This window comes from Octopus sinensis, linkage group LG6 (genome assembly GCF_006345805.1).
Source record: "Octopus sinensis linkage group LG6, ASM634580v1, whole genome shotgun sequence".
Lineage (NCBI taxonomy): Eukaryota > Metazoa > Mollusca > Cephalopoda > Octopoda > Octopodidae > Octopus > Octopus sinensis.
Genome location: NC_043002.1, coordinates 84,107,128 through 84,126,707, shown reverse-complemented (window position 1 = coordinate 84,126,707; position 19,580 = coordinate 84,107,128). Strand labels below are relative to the sequence as shown.

Here is a 19,580-nt window from a genome sequence, read left to right as displayed (position 1 = left end):
ACAATGTAATCTACCTTATGGTTATGAGTCCAACACCCTGATCACTAGGCCACACACGGCATGTGCATCATCATCATCATCGTTTAACGTCCGCTTTCCATGCTAGCATGGGTTGGACGGTTCAGTGTTTCTACAGCTGGATGCCCTTCCTAACACCAACCACTCCGTGAGTGTAGTGGATGCTTTTTATGTGCCAGACAAGGCTGGCAACGGCCACGATCAGATGGTGTTTGTTACGTGCCACCAGCTTGGAGGCCAGTCGATGCGGTGCTGGCCTACAGCCACGTTCGGATGGTTCTCTTATGTGCCATCGGCACTGGTACCACAACTACAAATTCCATTGATGTTAACACGTGTTCATACACATTTTCCTTTCCTTTCAAGAGATTTTTAGAGGCCTTGTTTAAAAATGTCTGTTCTAACTCGCTATTTTTCTTCTGAAGATTTTAGTCATTTTTCTCCCCTTTCTGTCATTTATTTAATAGAATGTTTTTACAATCCTTCCATTTTATTTTATTGGCCACTGTTCAAATAATAAAGTACTGTTCTGTATTTCTTGCAGAAGTTACCATCGTTGCTGCCTCGCGTCAAACTGGCTGCGTCGAACCTGAGGATATAGTCAAGAAAATACGCCCTAACACTATTATGGTTTCTGTTATGTCTGCCAATAACATTACAGGCATTATACAGGTTAGTGTGGACAATATCAGATTACTTCTTAAAAAACTTTACATCTTCTTCAAATACTATTTAATAGTATTAAATCACCTCTCAAAAACTTTGTTTATTATAGCCTATCGCAAAGATATGCGAATCTGTTCGAGCTGTTGAAAGGGAACATGGTGAAACTCAACGAATTCTGATTCATACAGATGCTGCTCAGATTTTGGGCAAAGTTGAAACCAATGTTAAGGAGATGGATGTTGACTACATGACTATTGTTGGGCACAAGGTAAGCATTTTTTTCCTTCAGATATATTTATATATGTATATGATGGATGAGCAAAAATAAGAAAAAAATACAAGAGAGATAATTTTTCACAAAAGTATTATTTGTATAATACTTGAAGGGAAAAGGTCATTAATGTTTCGGGTGCAAATCCTTCATCAGAAAAAGGGGTAAAGTGGTAGAAAGAAGGGAATAAAAAAACAAAGGAAGAAAGAAAAGTTCAGGAGTCAAATGAGAATGCAGTCCTATGGCGAGGTTCAGGCATGGCAGCATGGTTCAGAAGTTCTCTTTACAACCATGTGAGCTTAGGTTCAAGGCTATTCAGTGGCATCTTGGGCAAGTGTCTCCTGCTGTTGTCTCATGTCAACTAATGTCTTGTGAATGAAATTGGAAAGTGTATGGAAGTCCATAATATGTGTGTGTGTGTGAGTGAAAGTTGTCATTTCTACTTCTCACATGAGGTTGTCTGAGAGAAAAACTTTTTTAAAACCATGTCATCATGTTTACATGCCTGGTGAATATTAACATCCAGTAGCTCTGTACCATCAAAACAGTGGAATAAAATATCTCTAACTTGTAAAGCAGGAAAAGGTTTGTGGCAGTAAAAATACTGCCTCAAATAAGTACCCATCTAACCTATGCTGGCTTAGAAAAACAGATATAATGAACAGATGAACATTTATTTAATTTTCTTTCTGTATAAACTATCTTTATACAATGTGTGCACAAAGTAAACTCCCTGTTTATTTTCACAATAAGCATTCCAGTTCTCAGATCAACGGAACTGCTTTCTCAATGGATTATAATGTAAGTGGCTGAGTATTCCACAGACATTTGTATATCCTTAATATAATCCTCTGGCAGAATCTGCATGACGCTATGTGTGACACTTTTTGAAATACAGGTACAGTCTCTTTGACAGTTTCCCCTCTACCAGGCTGGGTATGGATCACCCTGATATGACAGCAAAAGACACTTAGCATATATTTGGATTAGATTGGGACCAAGTGAACTTGAATATAGCCATTCAACCTGATCAGAATTAAATGGTTGTTGTCTGTTTTCCTCATTTACTATATATGCTTTTGTTATCACCTTTTCTTTTGTGTGTTTCTTTGCAAACCTTAGTTTTATGGACCCCGAATTGGTGCTGTATTCACTCGTGATTTAGGAACTCGAGCACACCTTTATCCACTTCTGAAAGGCGGATGCCAAGAGCATGGTTATAGACCTGGGTAAGTAGTTGTTATCAAGATTCTTGATATTTTATTTTACTAGGTTTTAATCTTTGGGATCCAAAGAGTACACTGCTTTATTTCAGCTTCTTAATAATTTATTTGATGATACAATGTTACAATAATGGTAGCACCATTGATGATGATTGGTGGTTGTATCATGGTTTTTGGTGATGGTGGTGGTGACGGCAATAGTGATCGGTGATAGTGTAATAATTGTGATTAGTTAGTTGTCTCTATTATGTTTAATATTTGAAACCTTTGCAAGCAGATACAGCAGGGAATTGTTTGTGCCCTGAGCTACTTGCCTAATTAGTTTATGTTCATCACTTTAAGTTATTAACCTAATGTTTTCCCAAATTGGTCATCCTGTCTTTTTTTTTATTTTAACCTCTGGGTCATATTGGTTTGGCTTAGAAGAGGAATATTTTGATGCCATAGCAACTCAAGATTTCCATAACAATCTAGTGCTGTACTGTCGAGATGCATGTAATTCTCAGAGAAAAGGAATTTACATGAGGTAGACATAAACTTAGAAAAGCATATTAAAAAGTGACTAGAAAAATTACACATAGCCAAATATACACACATACTCAAATATACATACACACTCACACACACAAATACCCAAATATATATATATACACACACATAGTCAAACCCGTACACATACTCAAATCCATACACATACTCGAATACACACACTCAAATATGCACACTCACACATTCATTCACAAATATCCTTTGATTATTTCTCAATTTCATATTTCTTTGATTATAGAACTGAAAATACTGCAATGATTGTTGGTTTAGGAATGGTAAGTTATTTTTTCTTCTTAAAAATGAACTTCTTTTTTACTTCAGCTTAGGTTCATTGTAGATGTATTTGTGTGTTTACATGTTAAATATAGAAATACATTTTACTGTCTTCTTGTGCTGTTCCTATGTATAATGTAATCAATTCTTGAAAGGTAGTAGCAGTTTTTCACTATTATTATTATTGACTGCTTAAGTCTGCGAACTGGCAGGATCATTAATTAGCACACCAGACAGAATACCTTTGAAACGTGTTTCGTTGTTCGAAAAAAAATGTTCATTTCTATGTTTTTGGTTTTATGTTTTCGTTTCTCATTGTGTTCAACGTTTTTTTAATGTCCTGTACCCATTTATGCATGTATATATAAATATATATGTAGGTATGTACATATATGTATGTATCATCATCATCGTTTAACGTCCATTTTCCACGCTAGCACGGGTTGGACGGTTCGACCGGGGTCTGGGAAGCCAGGGGCTGCACCAGGCTCCAGTCTGATCTGACAGTGTTTCTACAGCTGGATGCCCTTCCTAACGCCAAACACTCCACAAGTGTAGTGGGTGCTTTTTACGTGCCACCGGCACAGGTGCCAGGGGAGTCTGGTATCGGCCACGATCAGTTGGTGCTATGCATATATTTGTATATTATTTGTATTATATATATACATAAATACAAAAATGGGACAAGAATGCAAAACCTCCTGACAGTTAGGCAGACCAAAAAAAGGAAAACAAAATATCCAGACAGACAATACAAGGAAATCAAGGATGGATCATTCGGAGTTTTCTATCCTCAGTTGAGTTCCAGATTATCTTTGCAATTTCGGCTGGTTATACTTGAGATTGCTCCCGTCTGACCAGCCCTAAGGGAAAATAAGCTAAGAGCATTAGATTCCTTGCAGCAAATGTATACAAGACAAGGACAGATGGCAGCGTGGGTTTCCGTCCTGACATCCAAAACTCGGAGTTTTATCATGGCTACCGGATAATTGTCACATTATATTTACAGATAAATTCCTCTATTTACATAATATTGAGGTCTCTTTCATTCTTTTGTTGTCTTACCATTTCTATCAATCTCTCTCTCTCTCTCTCTCTCTCTCTCTCTCTCTCTCTATATATATATATATATATATATATATATATATATATATATATATATATATATATTCATCAGTGTTCATAATCGTCAGAGTGTAAGTACCTTGAGAGAAAAGTTGAACCTAAGAAGCGTCAGTTGTGGTGTGCAAGAGAGACGGCTGCGCTGGTATGGTCATATGACGAGAATGGCTGAAGATAGTTGTGTGCAAAAGTGCTACACCCTAGCAGTTGAGGGAACCTGTGGAAGAGGTAGACCCAGGAAAACCTGGAACGAAGTGGTGAAGCATGACCTACGAACTTTAGGTCTCACCAAGGAAATGACTAGAGACCGAGACCTATGGAAGTATGCTGTGCGTGAGAAGACCCGGCAAGACTAGTCAGGCCATAACCCGTGGCCCCTACCTGGGACGTAGTCAGTCCACCTGTGCATACCTTCCTTCTTGTGACACTTGTGAAGACCTGTTGAGGCAAGTGAAAATCAAAATCAAACAAAATCAAAATAGATGAACATCAATGGAATTTGTATCTTTGTGGTACCAGTGCCGGTGGCACACAAGAAAACCATCCGAATGTGGCCGTAGCCAGTACCGCACCGACTGGCCTCCATGCTGTGGGCACGTAACAATCACCATCCAATCGTGGCCGATCGCCTGCCTAATCTGGCTCTGTGTCGGTGGCACATAAAAAACACCATCCGAGCGTGGTCGTCTGCTAGCCTTGTCTGGCACCTGTGTCGGTGGCACATAAAAACACCATCCGAGCGTGGCCGTTCGCCAGCCTCGTCTGGCACCTGTGTCGGTGGCACATAAAAACACCATCCGAGCGTGGTCGTCTGCTAGCCTTGTCTGGCACCTGTGTCGGTGGCACATAAAAACACCATCCGAGCGTGGCCGTTCGCCAGCTTCGTCTGGCACCTGTGTCGGTGGCACATAAAAACACCATCCGAGCGTGGCCGTTCGCCAGCCTCGTCTGGCACCTGTGTCGGTGGCACATAAAATCACCCACTACACTCTCGGAATGGTTGGCGTTAGGAAGGGCATCCAGCTGTAGAAACACTGCCAGATCTGACTGGCCTGGTGCAGCCTTCGGGCTCCCCAGACCCCAGTTGAACTGTCCAACCCATGCTAGCATGGAAAGCGGACGTTAAATGATGATGATGATGATGAGATATATATATATACATTCAAAATGTGACCGTGTGGTGTACCGTTGGCGATTTTTTTTCCTCCGTCTTCCCTTCTCTGGATCTTTCCTTCTCCTATGTTTCCGATGAAGAGCTCCGCTCGAAACGTTAAACCCTCCTTCTTCCCTTCCTTCCTGAGCGTCCAATATTACTATATTTATTCCACGTCCTCGCGTTGTTGTGTTTTCTCTTTGTGTTTTCATGTTTGGATTAACTTTATATATATATATATATATATAGAAAAAACACTATTATGCAATTCAAACAATGATAGACATAAACCAAATCATAAATAAAAAATAAAATATATTTTAAAACATATAACTAGATCACAAAAAGTACAAAAATGAGTAAACAACATATAAGTAAAAAAATTCCCTAATATTATTATTATTATATATACATATATATTGTCCGTTGTAGTGTGGTTTGTAGATTTCCTTTGGTATTTTTACTAATGAATCTAAATTTTCAGTATTACTTTTTCTATTTGTTACAGGCCTGCACCCTTGTGAAACACAATATTACTGAGTATGAACATTATATGGAAGAAATACGGAATTATCTGGAAGAAAAACTTGAGGTGCTGAAGCTCTCCCTAATTCCCTTTTTGCATGTCTATATTAGATGGTGTGGGTGGGGTGGGGATGGATTTTAAAGAAAGTGTTCTGAAAGCATAATTGCCAGAATAAGAGAAGGGCAAGGAAAAGTCCAGGAAGTTGTTACCTCAGCTAGAAACAACAAGATTTTCAGTTGATTCTAATCTTTTAGCATTTATACTAGCTATATCAGGCTGAGGTATTTTATGTGTTTTATGTTTGAACTGGCCAAATCCAGTTTTTCACACTTAGCCAGCAGTGTAATTCTAAATAAACAATCACATCATCAAAATTTTGAGACTTTGGGATAATGCATAAATAATTTGAAACAATGAGAATGAAGAAGTATTACACTCAACTCTTATTCAATAATTAACAATTAATCAACACTTGTATTCGATACTTGTGTTTAGCATGTTATTGTTCCATGACAGGGTGAGAATGAATTTAAGCATTGATTAAGTGTCAGAATGTTAAGTGTGGTAGTTTAGCTAGTGAATGCAAGTTCAGTAATCTCGGGGTCAGCCAATCTGTATATACTCTGGTTGAAACATGAATAAACTTAGTGGTATCTTGAGAAGTAAATTAAGTAAGGAGAATCTCCCTGGGATGAACAATGAAATGAGAACAGTCATAAAAGAACAGAAATAAACGTTTCATTTCCAAATGCCAAGAACATTACTAAGTAAGACAAAGTACCTGAAGATGACCATCGAATACAATGACTGAAACATTGTGGATCCAGTAGCCTAGAGGAGAAATTTGTTCTCTTCTCAGAAATTTGATAAAATTTTGAAACTCAGACATTTCCACTTTATGTTTTCTTGTACTATAGTGAACTCTGTAAAGTTTAAGTTAGTCTCTGGTAAACCATTTTTCTGTTCTTTAAGTTTGATTGCATTGATAAGGCTCTTGGGAAAGGCATAAATCTCACAGGTCCCCATTGCTTTCCTGCAATACATTAGAAACCTGTGCCATTTTTATCCATCTTCTCCACCCACTATTCTTAAGAGGGCTGTTGGGGTAGAGCCTTTAGGCACTACCTCCACAGGGACCTACCAGAAGCAACTGTCATTAATCTTTCTGGTTGGACTCTCAAGCTCAACCAACTGAGATCATGGATATTATCCATCCATCTTGTTCTTGGTCTACCTGTAGATCTCTTGTTGGTTGGCTTAACTTGAAGAATTTGTTTTGCAGTTCTTTCCTGCAACATTCTAACCACATATCCTTAGTACCAGATCTATGATCTCCCAATGTTGTGTTGGATTTGGGTGACAGGAATGCATAGTCTCGTTTCTCCTTTTCATAATTTTTATGAGTTGGATTGACATGCACACCTATTGTGGATGTGACATCACAATTAGTGAATATAGGATTGGTCAGCCAATTTTAAGAAATCTTAATTTAAAAAATTTTTTTTTTATTATCCAGGAAACTTTTGGTGCAGATAATGTAAAGTTTAATGGTCGAATACCTGGTGTTCCCAGACTGCCAAACACATGTAATGTTTCCATATTAGATGGACATTTGGAAGGTAAGTTTTCTTATGTGATTTGTTATATTTTTATCCTGGATTTGTTTTGACGTGTTTTTAAATCCTGGTAGAAGACATAGTTAGATTGTTATATCAATTAGTCACAGATTTAAATGATATAGCATTCAAGATTGTAAGATTGTCATCATCATTATTATTACTAGTAAGGTGGCAAGTTGGCAGAATCGTTAGCGTGCTGGACGAAATACAGTGGTTTTTTGTCCGTTGTTATGTTCTGAGTTCAAATTCCACTGTGGTTGGCTTTGCCTGTCATCTTTTCAGGGATGATAAAATAAGTACCAGTTGAACACTGGGGTCAATGTGATCAACTCATCCCCTTCCCCAAAATTGCTGCCCTTGTGGCAAAATTTGAAACTATTATTATCGTTCTATATTTAAGAGATGAGGAATTATGTACATTAATTACATTATTTACATTATTTATATTTGACAGATATTTGTCCTCATCTTGTTTGTTGTTAACACAATGTTTTGGCTGATATACCCTCCAGCCTTCATCAGGTGTCTTGGGGAAATTTTGAACCTGGGTTCTCATTCCTACACCATGGGCATATGGCATGGTGGTTATGAGCACGGGCTACTAACCCCAAGATTCCGAGTTCGATTCCTGGCTGTGACCTTAATAATAACAACAACATCAAAAAATACCTTAGGAATGAGAACCCAGGTTCAAAATTTCCCCCAAGACACCTGATGCGGGTTGGAGGGTATATCAGCCGAAGCGTGTTAACAACAAACAAGATGAGGACAAATATCCGTCAAATATAAATAATGTAAATAATGTACCATTATTATTGTTTGTTAACAGCTATTTTCCATGCTGCATGAGTTAGATGGTTTAATAAGATCCAGTAAGCCACAGGACTACTTCGTATTCCAGGCATGTGATTAAACATGCTGAATGCTCCAAGCTGTTGGAACTTGTAGAAAAGAGTGACCAAACAAGACATTGGCCAATGTGGTATAGACTGATGTGAGGGGACTGAACCACATGAGGGACATGACAAGTGACTATCGCTTGTAGTGAAGCAATGTTAGACCTCCCTCTGACAAGTCATCCTAACGAGACGTCTGTGTTGGCTGGGTCATGCCCTCCGTTGTCAACCAGAATTCATCTACGAAGCAATTGCCCCAGTTCCCCTTCAGGGTTGGCGAAAGCGATGTGGTGGACAACGAGAAACCTGGCTGATGACAGTCAAGGCTGATCTGGAACCCAACTTAGGCCCCCATATCTATGGCGTTCGCCGCTGGAATAAGGAGTGGTTGGAGATCACGCGGTCGTTAGCCTCAAATCACCAGGCCTGGTCGGCGTTTGTGAGAGATGCAGTATTGAGGATAAATGAAGCCAGCTCAACCCACCCTGGGTGAATGCTGTCTCAAGTCAAGTCAAGTCAATGTTAGACTGGACATTCTTAACCCATTCAGTCATAGAAAAACAAGTGTAACCCTTTCATTACCAACCTGGCTGAAACCGGCTCTGGCTCTGAGTACAAATGTCTTGTTTTCATAAGTTTTAAATTAAAATCTTCCACCAAACCTTGGTCACAGTTTATGTTACTAACACTAGCTGAATGATAACTAAATTATTTTACTAAATTCTTTGTTATATTCAAAGTAATTGAAAGAAACACTGAGCATCTCAAAATAAATACTGTAATGAAAGGGTTAAAGATGATGATGTTGGTCATGGTGGTGATGGAGATTGGGTTGTGTATTATTTACATTTGGGTCCATGCCATTAATTCCTGCTAGTTTCCAGATGTTTAGATGTAGCAACCTTTACATAATTAACAGAAATATAAACAAGATGGGAGTGTATCATCATATGATTTCTTATTGTAATAAGAGATACCAAAATTTATATTTTACTGCACTGTTCATCCATTGATTAGTTACATAATAATGTCACATTATCAAAAATGTGTATAAATCACTATTCCTTGTTGCTTTTTTATTTATATTTTTGTATATAAGAGCTGAAATTTATGTGAATAGGACCAGTGTCTTTTGTAAGGATTAATATATACATTTGTACTTGTAAATTTATACTTATGTATTTATTTGTTTCCAGGTAGAAAAATATTGTCCCATGTAAAGTTAATTAAAGCCAGTGTTGGAGCTGCATGTCATTCAAGTGATAAAAACAGGTGAGACTAATTATCAAAGTTTGTGGTTCAATACATGAAAGAACATATTTAATGCGGTTTGTAAAATGTTCAGGCTTATATTGTTTCATTGAATTCCTTGTGGCCAAGTAAGTCGTGGAACTTGAGTTCAATCATTAAATGTTTACCTCTTTAGTATTTAAACTGATAATATCTGGACCCGTGTATTTTTTTGTTTTTTGATTTTTTCCTTCTTCTTTGTTCAGACTGGCCAGATCCAGCCTCTCGCATTTACCCTACATTGTCATTCTAAACATTAACAATCACAACCTCGAAATCCTGAAGCTACAAGATAATACATGTTTAACTCAAAACAGTGTGAATAAATAAGCATTACATTTCACAGGGTGATTAGAATGTTAATGGGTTAAGCAAGTTTCCTTATCATTTACTTTGGTTCTGTCCTCCTGGTAGAAATCATCCTTAGTGCCAAAGAAGCAGATTAGCTGTAAAACCTGTTCCTAGAACACAGGCTTATCTAACAATACTAACACACAGTATTAATAACTAGTTAGTGATTAAAGTTAACATGTTGTACTTTTGACATCATAGTAATAAGGTTCAAAGGTTTGCAAGCACTGTTTAATATTTCAGGATAAGCAATATTTTTGCAGGTTTCAGTTCTGTTGTTAAAATCAGGTACCCTTTCTGCTTCATAGTTGAGGGAATTAACAAAAGATATCCAACTCCAAAACCAGCTGTTCCAATATGATATAATTAACACATTTTGCAAAACCAAAGATTAGATTTTGAAAACTTTTCTTGGTTTTAACAGCATAATTTTAACGGCATAATTAAAGAAGACAGTTTCTAAAAATTGGCTTTATTTACAGAAGTATTTCACTCGTATGATACTGACAAGTGTTGTTTGATATTTGTCACATTGTAATTGTTCTGGGTGATACTGTGGGAAAATGATGCAACTTTTATTTGGAAAACTGATATCATGTTAACGCAGGCAGCTGGGTCAACAGGATATCAAGATATCATTGGGTCCACAATGTTCATCCCTTGATATTTCACTATTTAACCCTTTAGCATTCAGATTACTCTGTCAAATGTAATGCTTATTTATTTACATAATTTTGAACTAGCCATGCATTATCTTGTAGCTTTGATATTTTGATGATGTGATTGTTTATTTTTAGAATGACATTGTAGTGTAGGTACAAGAGGCCAGAGCTGACATAAAATAGATAGAATATTTGGGCCAGATATGGTCGGTTTATGTGCTAAAGAGATAAGTCTTGCTTGCTCAGTTCTATCTGTAAAGAAGAACCATGAAATTGATGCTGCTCATTGCTATAGACATGGGAGACCACTCTGTAATTGCTAAGCATTTTGTTATCTATCTGTACAGATTTTGAGTAACAGGAATCCATTCCAGTGTATTATTGCACGAAAATCCTGTAAATGTTTTATCAAGGTCACCAAGCACCATTTACAATTTGATGCAGTTGCTTTATTTATTTACACTTATAAGGTTGTAAACTACTGATGATATGGGCATATAAGTCTAAATCTTACTGAAGCTGTTGTGACTCTGAGCAGAGCATACACATATAATTTTGCTTGCTGCAGATTTCCTGATGGCTAAGAAACAGTCTTCACTCTTCCATCACAGTTAAGAAAATTCTTTTACCAGTAAGATAGAGCATTCAGCTGTAAAACTGAAATGTTTGTACACACTTGTGTGTATACATATATGTGTGTGCACCTGTGCGTGTATATATGTGTGTGCGTGTTGTATAAATGAATATATATATATATATATATATTATATATATATATATATATATATATAAACAACTTATAAACAAGGGCAAAAGAAAAAATTCTGATGCCAAATATGCTGAAAATAGACAAATCGTCAATAACCATATAGTTTATCACTATAAGCACGCATCTTGAAGTAAGCCAACAGAAATTTCTAAAAAATTCCGTTATTATCGTATCGGTCCCAATTTCAGAGTTAATTCATAAGAATTTTCTCCTCGTCAGCAATAAATACGGTAAGAAATAAATGAAATACTTACTTATATCTATGGAAGAAGCAAACACTAAGTCATGAGCACACCTAAGTACCCCAAATATATCCAAAATAGAAATTCTCCAGCACACCTCGAGACACGTGCAATCGGACTGAAAACTCTCATAGAGTGAGAGAGTCCGGAAGTGAACACTATTAAATTTACATCTAATATTTTTCTTTTGCCCTTGTTTATAAGTTGTTTATAAATTTAACCTTTAAAGGTATTTTTTAATATGCTGGCCATTGAATGAATTTTTTTCAAAAAATTTTATCCTATATTAGATATATATATATATATATATATATATATATATTATGTATTTCATATATACATACATTCTCTTTTTCGTTTCTTTTTTCCAGTGTTAATAGTGTCTTGTTAGCCTCTGGTATTCCAGAAGATGTTGCTAAAAGTTCTATCCGCTTATCAGTTGGGCGTGAGACATCCTTAAATGACATTGCCATTGCTGTAGAAGATCTGAAACAAGCCGTGTCACTGGCGAAATCCAAGGATGCTGCTGCTGATACTGATTGAAGAGATGAAAACAAGCTAAAGTTAACAAAATCTTTTTTCATGCTTGGTCTGGTGCTTTTTTTCTCTGAATTATGTGATCTTTCTTGGAAGAATCATAATTGTAATAAAAAAAAGAAAATGTACATGGTTGTACTTTTTTTGGTCAAAGAAGAAGGGTTTTATAGACACATGTTTACAAAATTTATGTAACTCTGTCTTGTGCAGAATAAATCAGTTTTCTAACACACAGTAATGGAGAAACAGATGATAAAAGGAATGGTTTTTCAGCAATAGCTTGTTAGTTTTATTACCACTTATTTTCCTCCTGTAGGTTTTTAATGTTTTTTTCATTTTTTCATTTCATTTTTTAAATAATATTTATTATTATTATTATTATTATTATTTATAGTAATAGTAGTTGTAGTAGTAGTAGTAGTAGTTTAAAAACATTCATTTCTTGGGTGGTTACTAAAAATTTTTTATCTGTGATAACTTTGAATTAATTTATCATGAAATTTTTATTATGCCTCTTTTAAGGTGAAATGGATGAAGAATGACATTATATCTTAAGAGCTATAACATTTTTGCTTTAGACATTGCTCTGATTTTCACAGATTACGGGACATAAATGATAACATTTATTGAATGTTTTAGATATTTTCCTGTAAAAACTTAAGTTGCTGGCAGTAATTGTATTTTGCTGTAACCATAGGAACTAAGCAGAAGCTGAAATGAATGTGATGAAGCTGCAAGCTCCTGGAAGGGTAGTTGCAAGCATACATCACTTGATCGGTGGTAGCTGAGATCCCAAGGTGTGTTCACAGGCCTTTCGCATAGTCTGAAGCGTTCTGCGTTGCTGGCATCCGCAGCCCCTTCACACATTTGAAGTGTTCTGGTGTTGCTAGCATTTGTCTGATAGCTGGAGTGTTCTGGTGTATTCAGACATTCTGCTGTGGGAACTTAGCCTTGCTGACAGTGTGTGCTGTTCTGACCATAGAACATTAAGTGGAAGCTGAAACAATTGTGATGAAGCTGCAATTCCTGGATGGGTTTTTGCATGGTTGCATCTCTTGATTGGCAGCTAATGTAGTATGGTATAGTCTCAGGACCTGTCATACATATATACGTCTGCCTCACAGCTGGAATTTTTTGGTGTAGTCAAATGCAATATTACTTGACTCAGCTGAAATATTCTGGTATCACCCGCCTAACAGCCTCGTGTATTCTGGTGTAGTCACGTTGTGTCGAGATGCTACGTGTTCTGATGTAATCAGAGTATGTGATGCACAGCCTGAAGCATTCTGGTGTAGTTAATGCATGTTGCACTGCCTGAGGTATTCCAGTGTAGTTAATGCATGTCAAACAGATGGTAATGGTCAGGTGTGCCCATAACAAGTGACGTGGTTTGAAGTTGTTTTGGTCTAGTCACAGTTACCTGGTATCTGCATCAAGTCACTGTACTTGATTGCAGCTTGATGTGTTTCCAATGTAAAGTGCTAAAGTGTTTTTTTATGTCCTGACAGCATCTTGTATGCTGTCTCTATTTTTACAACATAGTTGCAGTTCATAATGCATAAAGCTTAAAGTGTTCCAACACAGAGATTTGCTTAAACACTTAAGATGTTGTTACAAAGCATCTGACACAATAAATGAAGTATTCTGAAGTAATAATCATCACATTGGTTATTAAAATAGGTACCAGTGATATTCAGAGAATTGATTTACTTGACTTTGTCCCTTCTCCTGAAAGAGTCAATTCACTCAGTCAAATTATATCAATGCCTCTGTATTTCCTGCCTATATTCTAAGGTCAGTCTACTTCCATTTGTTGAGGTAACAAACTAATGACTTTATTACTATAGCAGCTGTATCTTTCTAATGTTTTGTTTAACTGTTTTGGTAACTGTCTTCTGTCACCTTAAGTAATAACATCATCATCATCTTAGAACCAACCAATGCTGCCTTGTAGAGTTTATTTCTTTACTTTGTACTTATTTGATAATGTCTAATGACTCAACCATTTCTTTTATGATCATGTTTGTAATTTTTGCATCAGTTTTATATTTTTTTACCATCATTTTCTCTTCCCCCACCCACTAAATCAGTCAGCTACATCACTTTTCTGCTAGTCATAAATAATTTGGCTGTACGGTTCAGAAGATCACTTTGCAACTATGTGGTTTCATGTTCAATCTTACATTGAAACACATTGGGCAAGTGTCTCTTACTATAGCCATGAGTCAACCAAAGTGCTGTGAGTAGAATTTGGTAGACGGAAACTGAGTGGAAACCCATTTGAGGGACTGCTGTTCTTGAGATGGGCCTTAATCTATCTGTTGGTTTAACACTACCACCTGGCCCATAGATGCTTTTAGCAAAGTCTACTGTGTCATAAGCATTCCGGCCAGATGTTAGTCTGAGGATAACATCTTCCCCATCAGTCTTGAAGGCCCTGAAAAACGTCATGGGAGCTGCCCTTCCTCCGTTGACTAAATCATAAAAAATATATGTTTATTTGGATCTGAATCCTACCAATGAACTATGTGGTGGTTACACTTACAGAAACATATATGTGGGTTTCTTCATACGCTCACACATATGCTACCATATTAAAGCATATGCTAACAGATAGACATATGGGTTTATTCCACACTCATTTCACACAATGTAAAGACATTTATTTCATGTAGAGGTAATACATACATTTACATATTACATATGTGAATATGTGTTACATACATACATACATACATACATACATACATACATACATACATACATAATACACAATGTTATTCAGCTACATATACATATTGTTCATGCAAACACACACACAAACATGCAGGCACAATATATAACAGTATACACACACATTATGCATGCATCAAATGTAACATATGCTGATTATATAAAAAAAAAGGAAGAAAAAAATATTGCTCCAACTTGGCTATATCCATAATTTAAACAAACTAAAAAAAAATGCAAAGAACTAAAGAACTTCACCTTCTTCTTTGGTAACAATCAATGGTACTTTCTCTCTTCAACTATTACAAACTATTGTAACAGCAACAGCTGTTTCAGAAATACACTTAGTGGCATTTGTTGCTCTTGGTGTTTTCCTCATAGCTCTTCTAAGCTCCTGACTTGGACATTGAGTACTTTCAAGCTTCCTGGTTTATCTAGTTGAAGTTTTTTTTTTCTTTCATTCAAATTGACCTCTATTATTATTATTATGATGATTATTACAGACAGCATTTGAATGGCACAAGCTGTAGAGCTCCAGACAAAATACCTGTGGTATTTAGCTCAATTCTGAGTTCAGATCCTGTTGAGGTAAAATTTTGTCTTTCGTCCCTCTTGACAAAGCTCCAGTTATATACAGAAAGTCACTTCAATTGACAGTATACCTAAACCCTATAAATGTTTGACTTCATGCCACTGTAAGAAATCATTGCTGAAGATCAAGTCTTTGAATTCTATTGAACCACATTTCCGGCAGTAATATTTATTAATTCCCTGTCAAGCCTTCCTTTAACAACAGTTGGCTTCATTAAAGAAAGAACAGGGTTGTTGTTTTTTTCTTAATAATACACACATAAACACACACACACACACACATGCATATTAATGCTGGAAAATGAAGACATAGCAAGTGTAAGGTGTCAGCCTACCTCAGCCTACTGCTCTTCAGATATTACTTTGTAAAACCAATAATGAATTTTTTTTTAATATGACAAAACAAGATATTCACCAAAGTTTATTAATAAAACGAAAGAATTGACAAATGAATGCAGGGGAAAACATTTTTTGAAAGTTATTTTTAAGATTATTTTTAAAGAATCACCTCTCCCCTTCTGTTCTTGTTTTGGAAATATTTGTCTTAAAATTTTTGAAAATATACCATTTTTCAAAATGGTAATAACTAGCTGCTATTATTTTTATTATTATTAGAATGGCAGAATTGTTAGTATGTCAGACAATTTCATGTGGTATTTCGTTTGACACTACATTCTGAGCTCAAATCCCACCAGGGTCAACTTCACCTTTCCTCCCTCTGGGAAGTGATAAAATAAAGTACCAGTTGAGTACTGGGGTCAACGGCATCGATTCCCTCCTCCCCTCGAATTGCTGGCATTGTGCCAAATTTAAAAAGAATTATTATTATTGAGCTGACAGAATTGTTAGCACACCAGGCAAAATCCTTAGTGACATTTCATCCGTCTTTACGCTTTGAATTCAAATTCCACCAAGGTCCATTCTGCCTTTCATCCTTTCAGGGGTCAATAAGTACCAGCTAAACACTGGGATCGATGTAATTGACTTATCCCATCCCCCAAAACTGCTGGCCTTGTGCCAAAATTTGAAACCATTATTATTATTATTATTATTATTATTATTATCATTATTATATGTTTTTAAATTGTAATTTTGTTTTTAAAACTCAAAATTTTCCAGAGAATCATCAAGTCCCGAAATAAGTTTGGTTGTCAGAAGAGAGACTATAAAAAAAAGTTGTCTCTAAAGTTTTGACAAACCTTATTCATACATTTTCTCTGGTTGCATTTTTTTTTTTGCCATATAATTTTTTTTTTAAGAGAAAAAAAACATAAAAGAAAAGTTATTTCATTTTATTTTCTTTATAATAATTATGATTTTTTTTCTTTTTAACTGTTGTATATGAAAGCTTTGAGTTTATTTTAAAAAAAGAGGTTTTCTACAAAAGAAAAAGCAAAAATAATAATTCAAACAAAAATTTAATATATTTAAAAAAAACAAAAATTGATTTAGTAAGAAAATAGAATATGAGAACATTTTTTCTCTTTTTTTTTTTGTTATTTTCTTTCCTTTTTTTTTTTAAATGATTATCCCGAAAAAGATCATTTTTAAAAATTTCCCGAATGACTAAAATGAAGAAAAACAATAAAAGAAAAATTGAAGAAATAATGAATACATTTATTTTTCAAAAAAAAAAAAAAACCTTAAAATTAATTTTTGAAAGACATCTCTAAGCAAGCAAAATGGTAAATTTAGAAATCTATCTTCAAACTCTTTGACCCGAATATTCTCTCTAACCTTTTAAACTTAGGGAGACATGCTTAACTCTTTATTATTAATGCTACTATTATTATTATCATTATTATTATCATTATTATTATTATCATTATTATTATTATTATTATTATTATTATTATTATTATTATTATTATTATTATTGTTCTTCTTGTTTAATGTTTTCTGCTTGAATGAAAACATGGAAACAATAAAAATAATGAAACATGAAAAAAATATATAATTTTAAAAAGTTGAAAGGAAAAAAAAAAGAAAGAAAGCAAGCAGATGAGGATACAATTTCTATTTTTTAGTGCCACTTATCAACTATATCACTGAACACTGTTTGTAAATATATCAGCAGATAAAAAGCTTTCATTTCTTGTATGCATGTTAATATATGTGTGTGTATCATGTATGTATATAATGTATATAGAAAAAGCACAATAACTAAGTGCGTAAGATAGAGAGCTCTTGAGATGGGTGTATGAGTTCATATCATGATAAAAGGCATTGTGTTATTATTGAAAATAAAAGGTACATAACTTGTGTTCCTCTCTGCTGAACGACAGCAGTAAGGACAAGCATGAGGAGAGTCTGGTATCTTAGATCCCAAGATAGACATGACATCTTGCCCAAGCTTGTTTTGTGACTGTGCATAACCATTATGTATTGAAGCAGAGAAAAACCTGTTTTTGTGCCTCTTCGTTTGTGTTACTCAAGTGTGTATGTATGATGCCTTTTTTAATTTTTTTTTTTTTTACCCCCTGTAAAATTTTGAAATAGGAATTATGAAACTTAAAATTTTAATTTAATATTTCAATGTTTTTTTCTTTTTTTTTTTTTTTTTTTGCAGTTTCTTCCCAATGCCCCTCTCCTCCCACCTCTCACCACTGTCAAATTTTTGTTTTCTTTGAAAGAGGAAAAGAAATACGAAGTTCTATCGAGGTTGTTTGCATGATATACTAATAAATAAATAAAAAAATCAATTTTCATGCTTGCCAGTTCTATAAGTTCAGCTGTTTGGTTGGACAGTATCCTTAACAAAGACAGGATGGTCACAGCTTAAAAATTAGTAAAATTATAGCATTTTATTTTTTAACAACAGTATCCCGAACTTCAATAGCAGATCTCAAGTTTTATTATAAGTCCTGTAGTTTTTACTTGGATTGCTTATATAACAACTCTGAGTTTGAAATCTGCTTCTGATTTGAAAAAAGTATATGTTTATAGGAGTTTGAGTTAGTAACCTTAGCACTAAGCTCTCAATTTCTGTGCCATGGTTTTCCTCACTCCTCCATTTAAAACCACTTTAGATTATACATGGTGAAAGTGCATGTTCTAGTGATTAGAAGTGTTTAACTCATTAGGTCATGGTTTCAATTCCTGGACCAGGCAGCACAATGATGTCTTTGAGCAAAGCACTTTATTTTACATTGCTCCAGCTTAATCAGCTGAAAAGAGTGCCAACTGTGTGCTGGTACAGTTCTCTCTTTCTCTCTCTCCTTCTTGCTGTCACATTTTGAATATGTCACTGGATCAAGAGTGAGAGGTTCAAGAGGGTGTCTGTATCTGCTCAAAACTAATATAGCACCTAAAACAATGAGCAAAATCATGGTGTGTGTCACCAAGCCATACTCACCTGCAAGTGACCACTGGCTGTACAGATTATCCACATTGTCATTCAGTATATTTATTCTAATTTTGATCTTACTGTTTCATACCAACTTATCTATTGGATCATATTTATGTTCTTCTCTATCTTTTCATACCTTCTCAGGTATTTCTTTTTTATCATTCTCTATTCTGTTCATATATATATATATATATATATATATATATTTTTTGTTTTGCCATCTCCCAAATTGCTTTATATGAATTATTTTTGTGTTTTTTTTAACTTGTTATTCTCTCACTTATCAATACCCACCCCCTCCTTGCCACTACCTAAAACTAATTTATTCTGATTTTGTGACTTTTTCTTTGTATTTTGTGTATTTTGTGGAAATTTCATATAATCTGCCCTACAGTGGATGTGGATTAATATGATATTTAAAGAAATTATGAGAAAATAATCTTTTATTTAAATTTTTTTTGTGCATAAATAATGTTAAAGAAAAACCAAATAGATTGGAAAATATTGAAGACAATGATATGATAGAGTGAGATTAATTTTGATTTTATTTTCTATCTTGATGACCACTGTCATTATCATCATCATCATCATCATTTGATTGATTAGCAGGATCAATTAGAGCATAAGACAATGTTTCTTTTTGGTTCCTTACATTCTGAGTTTAAACCCTACCAAGGTCAACTTTGTCTTTCATCCCCCTGGGATTGATAATATAAAGTACAAGTCAAGCACTGGGGTTGATT

At 35.1% G+C, this 19,580-nt stretch overlaps 1 protein-coding gene across 1 annotated transcript in view; it reads left to right on the top strand.

Moving 5' to 3' along the window:
- The window catches only part of LOC115213281, a 78,168-nt gene extending 65,873 nt beyond the window's left edge, over window positions 1-12,295 (top strand). Inside the window, exons 11-18 of the mRNA XM_029782213.2 lie at window positions 563-690; window positions 794-952; window positions 2,078-2,184; window positions 2,966-3,002; window positions 5,784-5,867; window positions 7,318-7,420; window positions 9,513-9,588; window positions 12,002-12,295. Of these exons, the coding sequence (XP_029638073.2) occupies window positions 563-690; window positions 794-952; window positions 2,078-2,184; window positions 2,966-3,002; window positions 5,784-5,867; window positions 7,318-7,420; window positions 9,513-9,588; window positions 12,002-12,173 (866 nt within the window). The 3' untranslated portion in view covers window positions 12,174-12,295. The remainder of the gene's footprint in view (window positions 1-562; window positions 691-793; window positions 953-2,077; window positions 2,185-2,965; window positions 3,003-5,783; window positions 5,868-7,317; window positions 7,421-9,512; window positions 9,589-12,001) is intronic.
- Window positions 12,296-19,580: the final 7,285 nt, after the last annotated feature.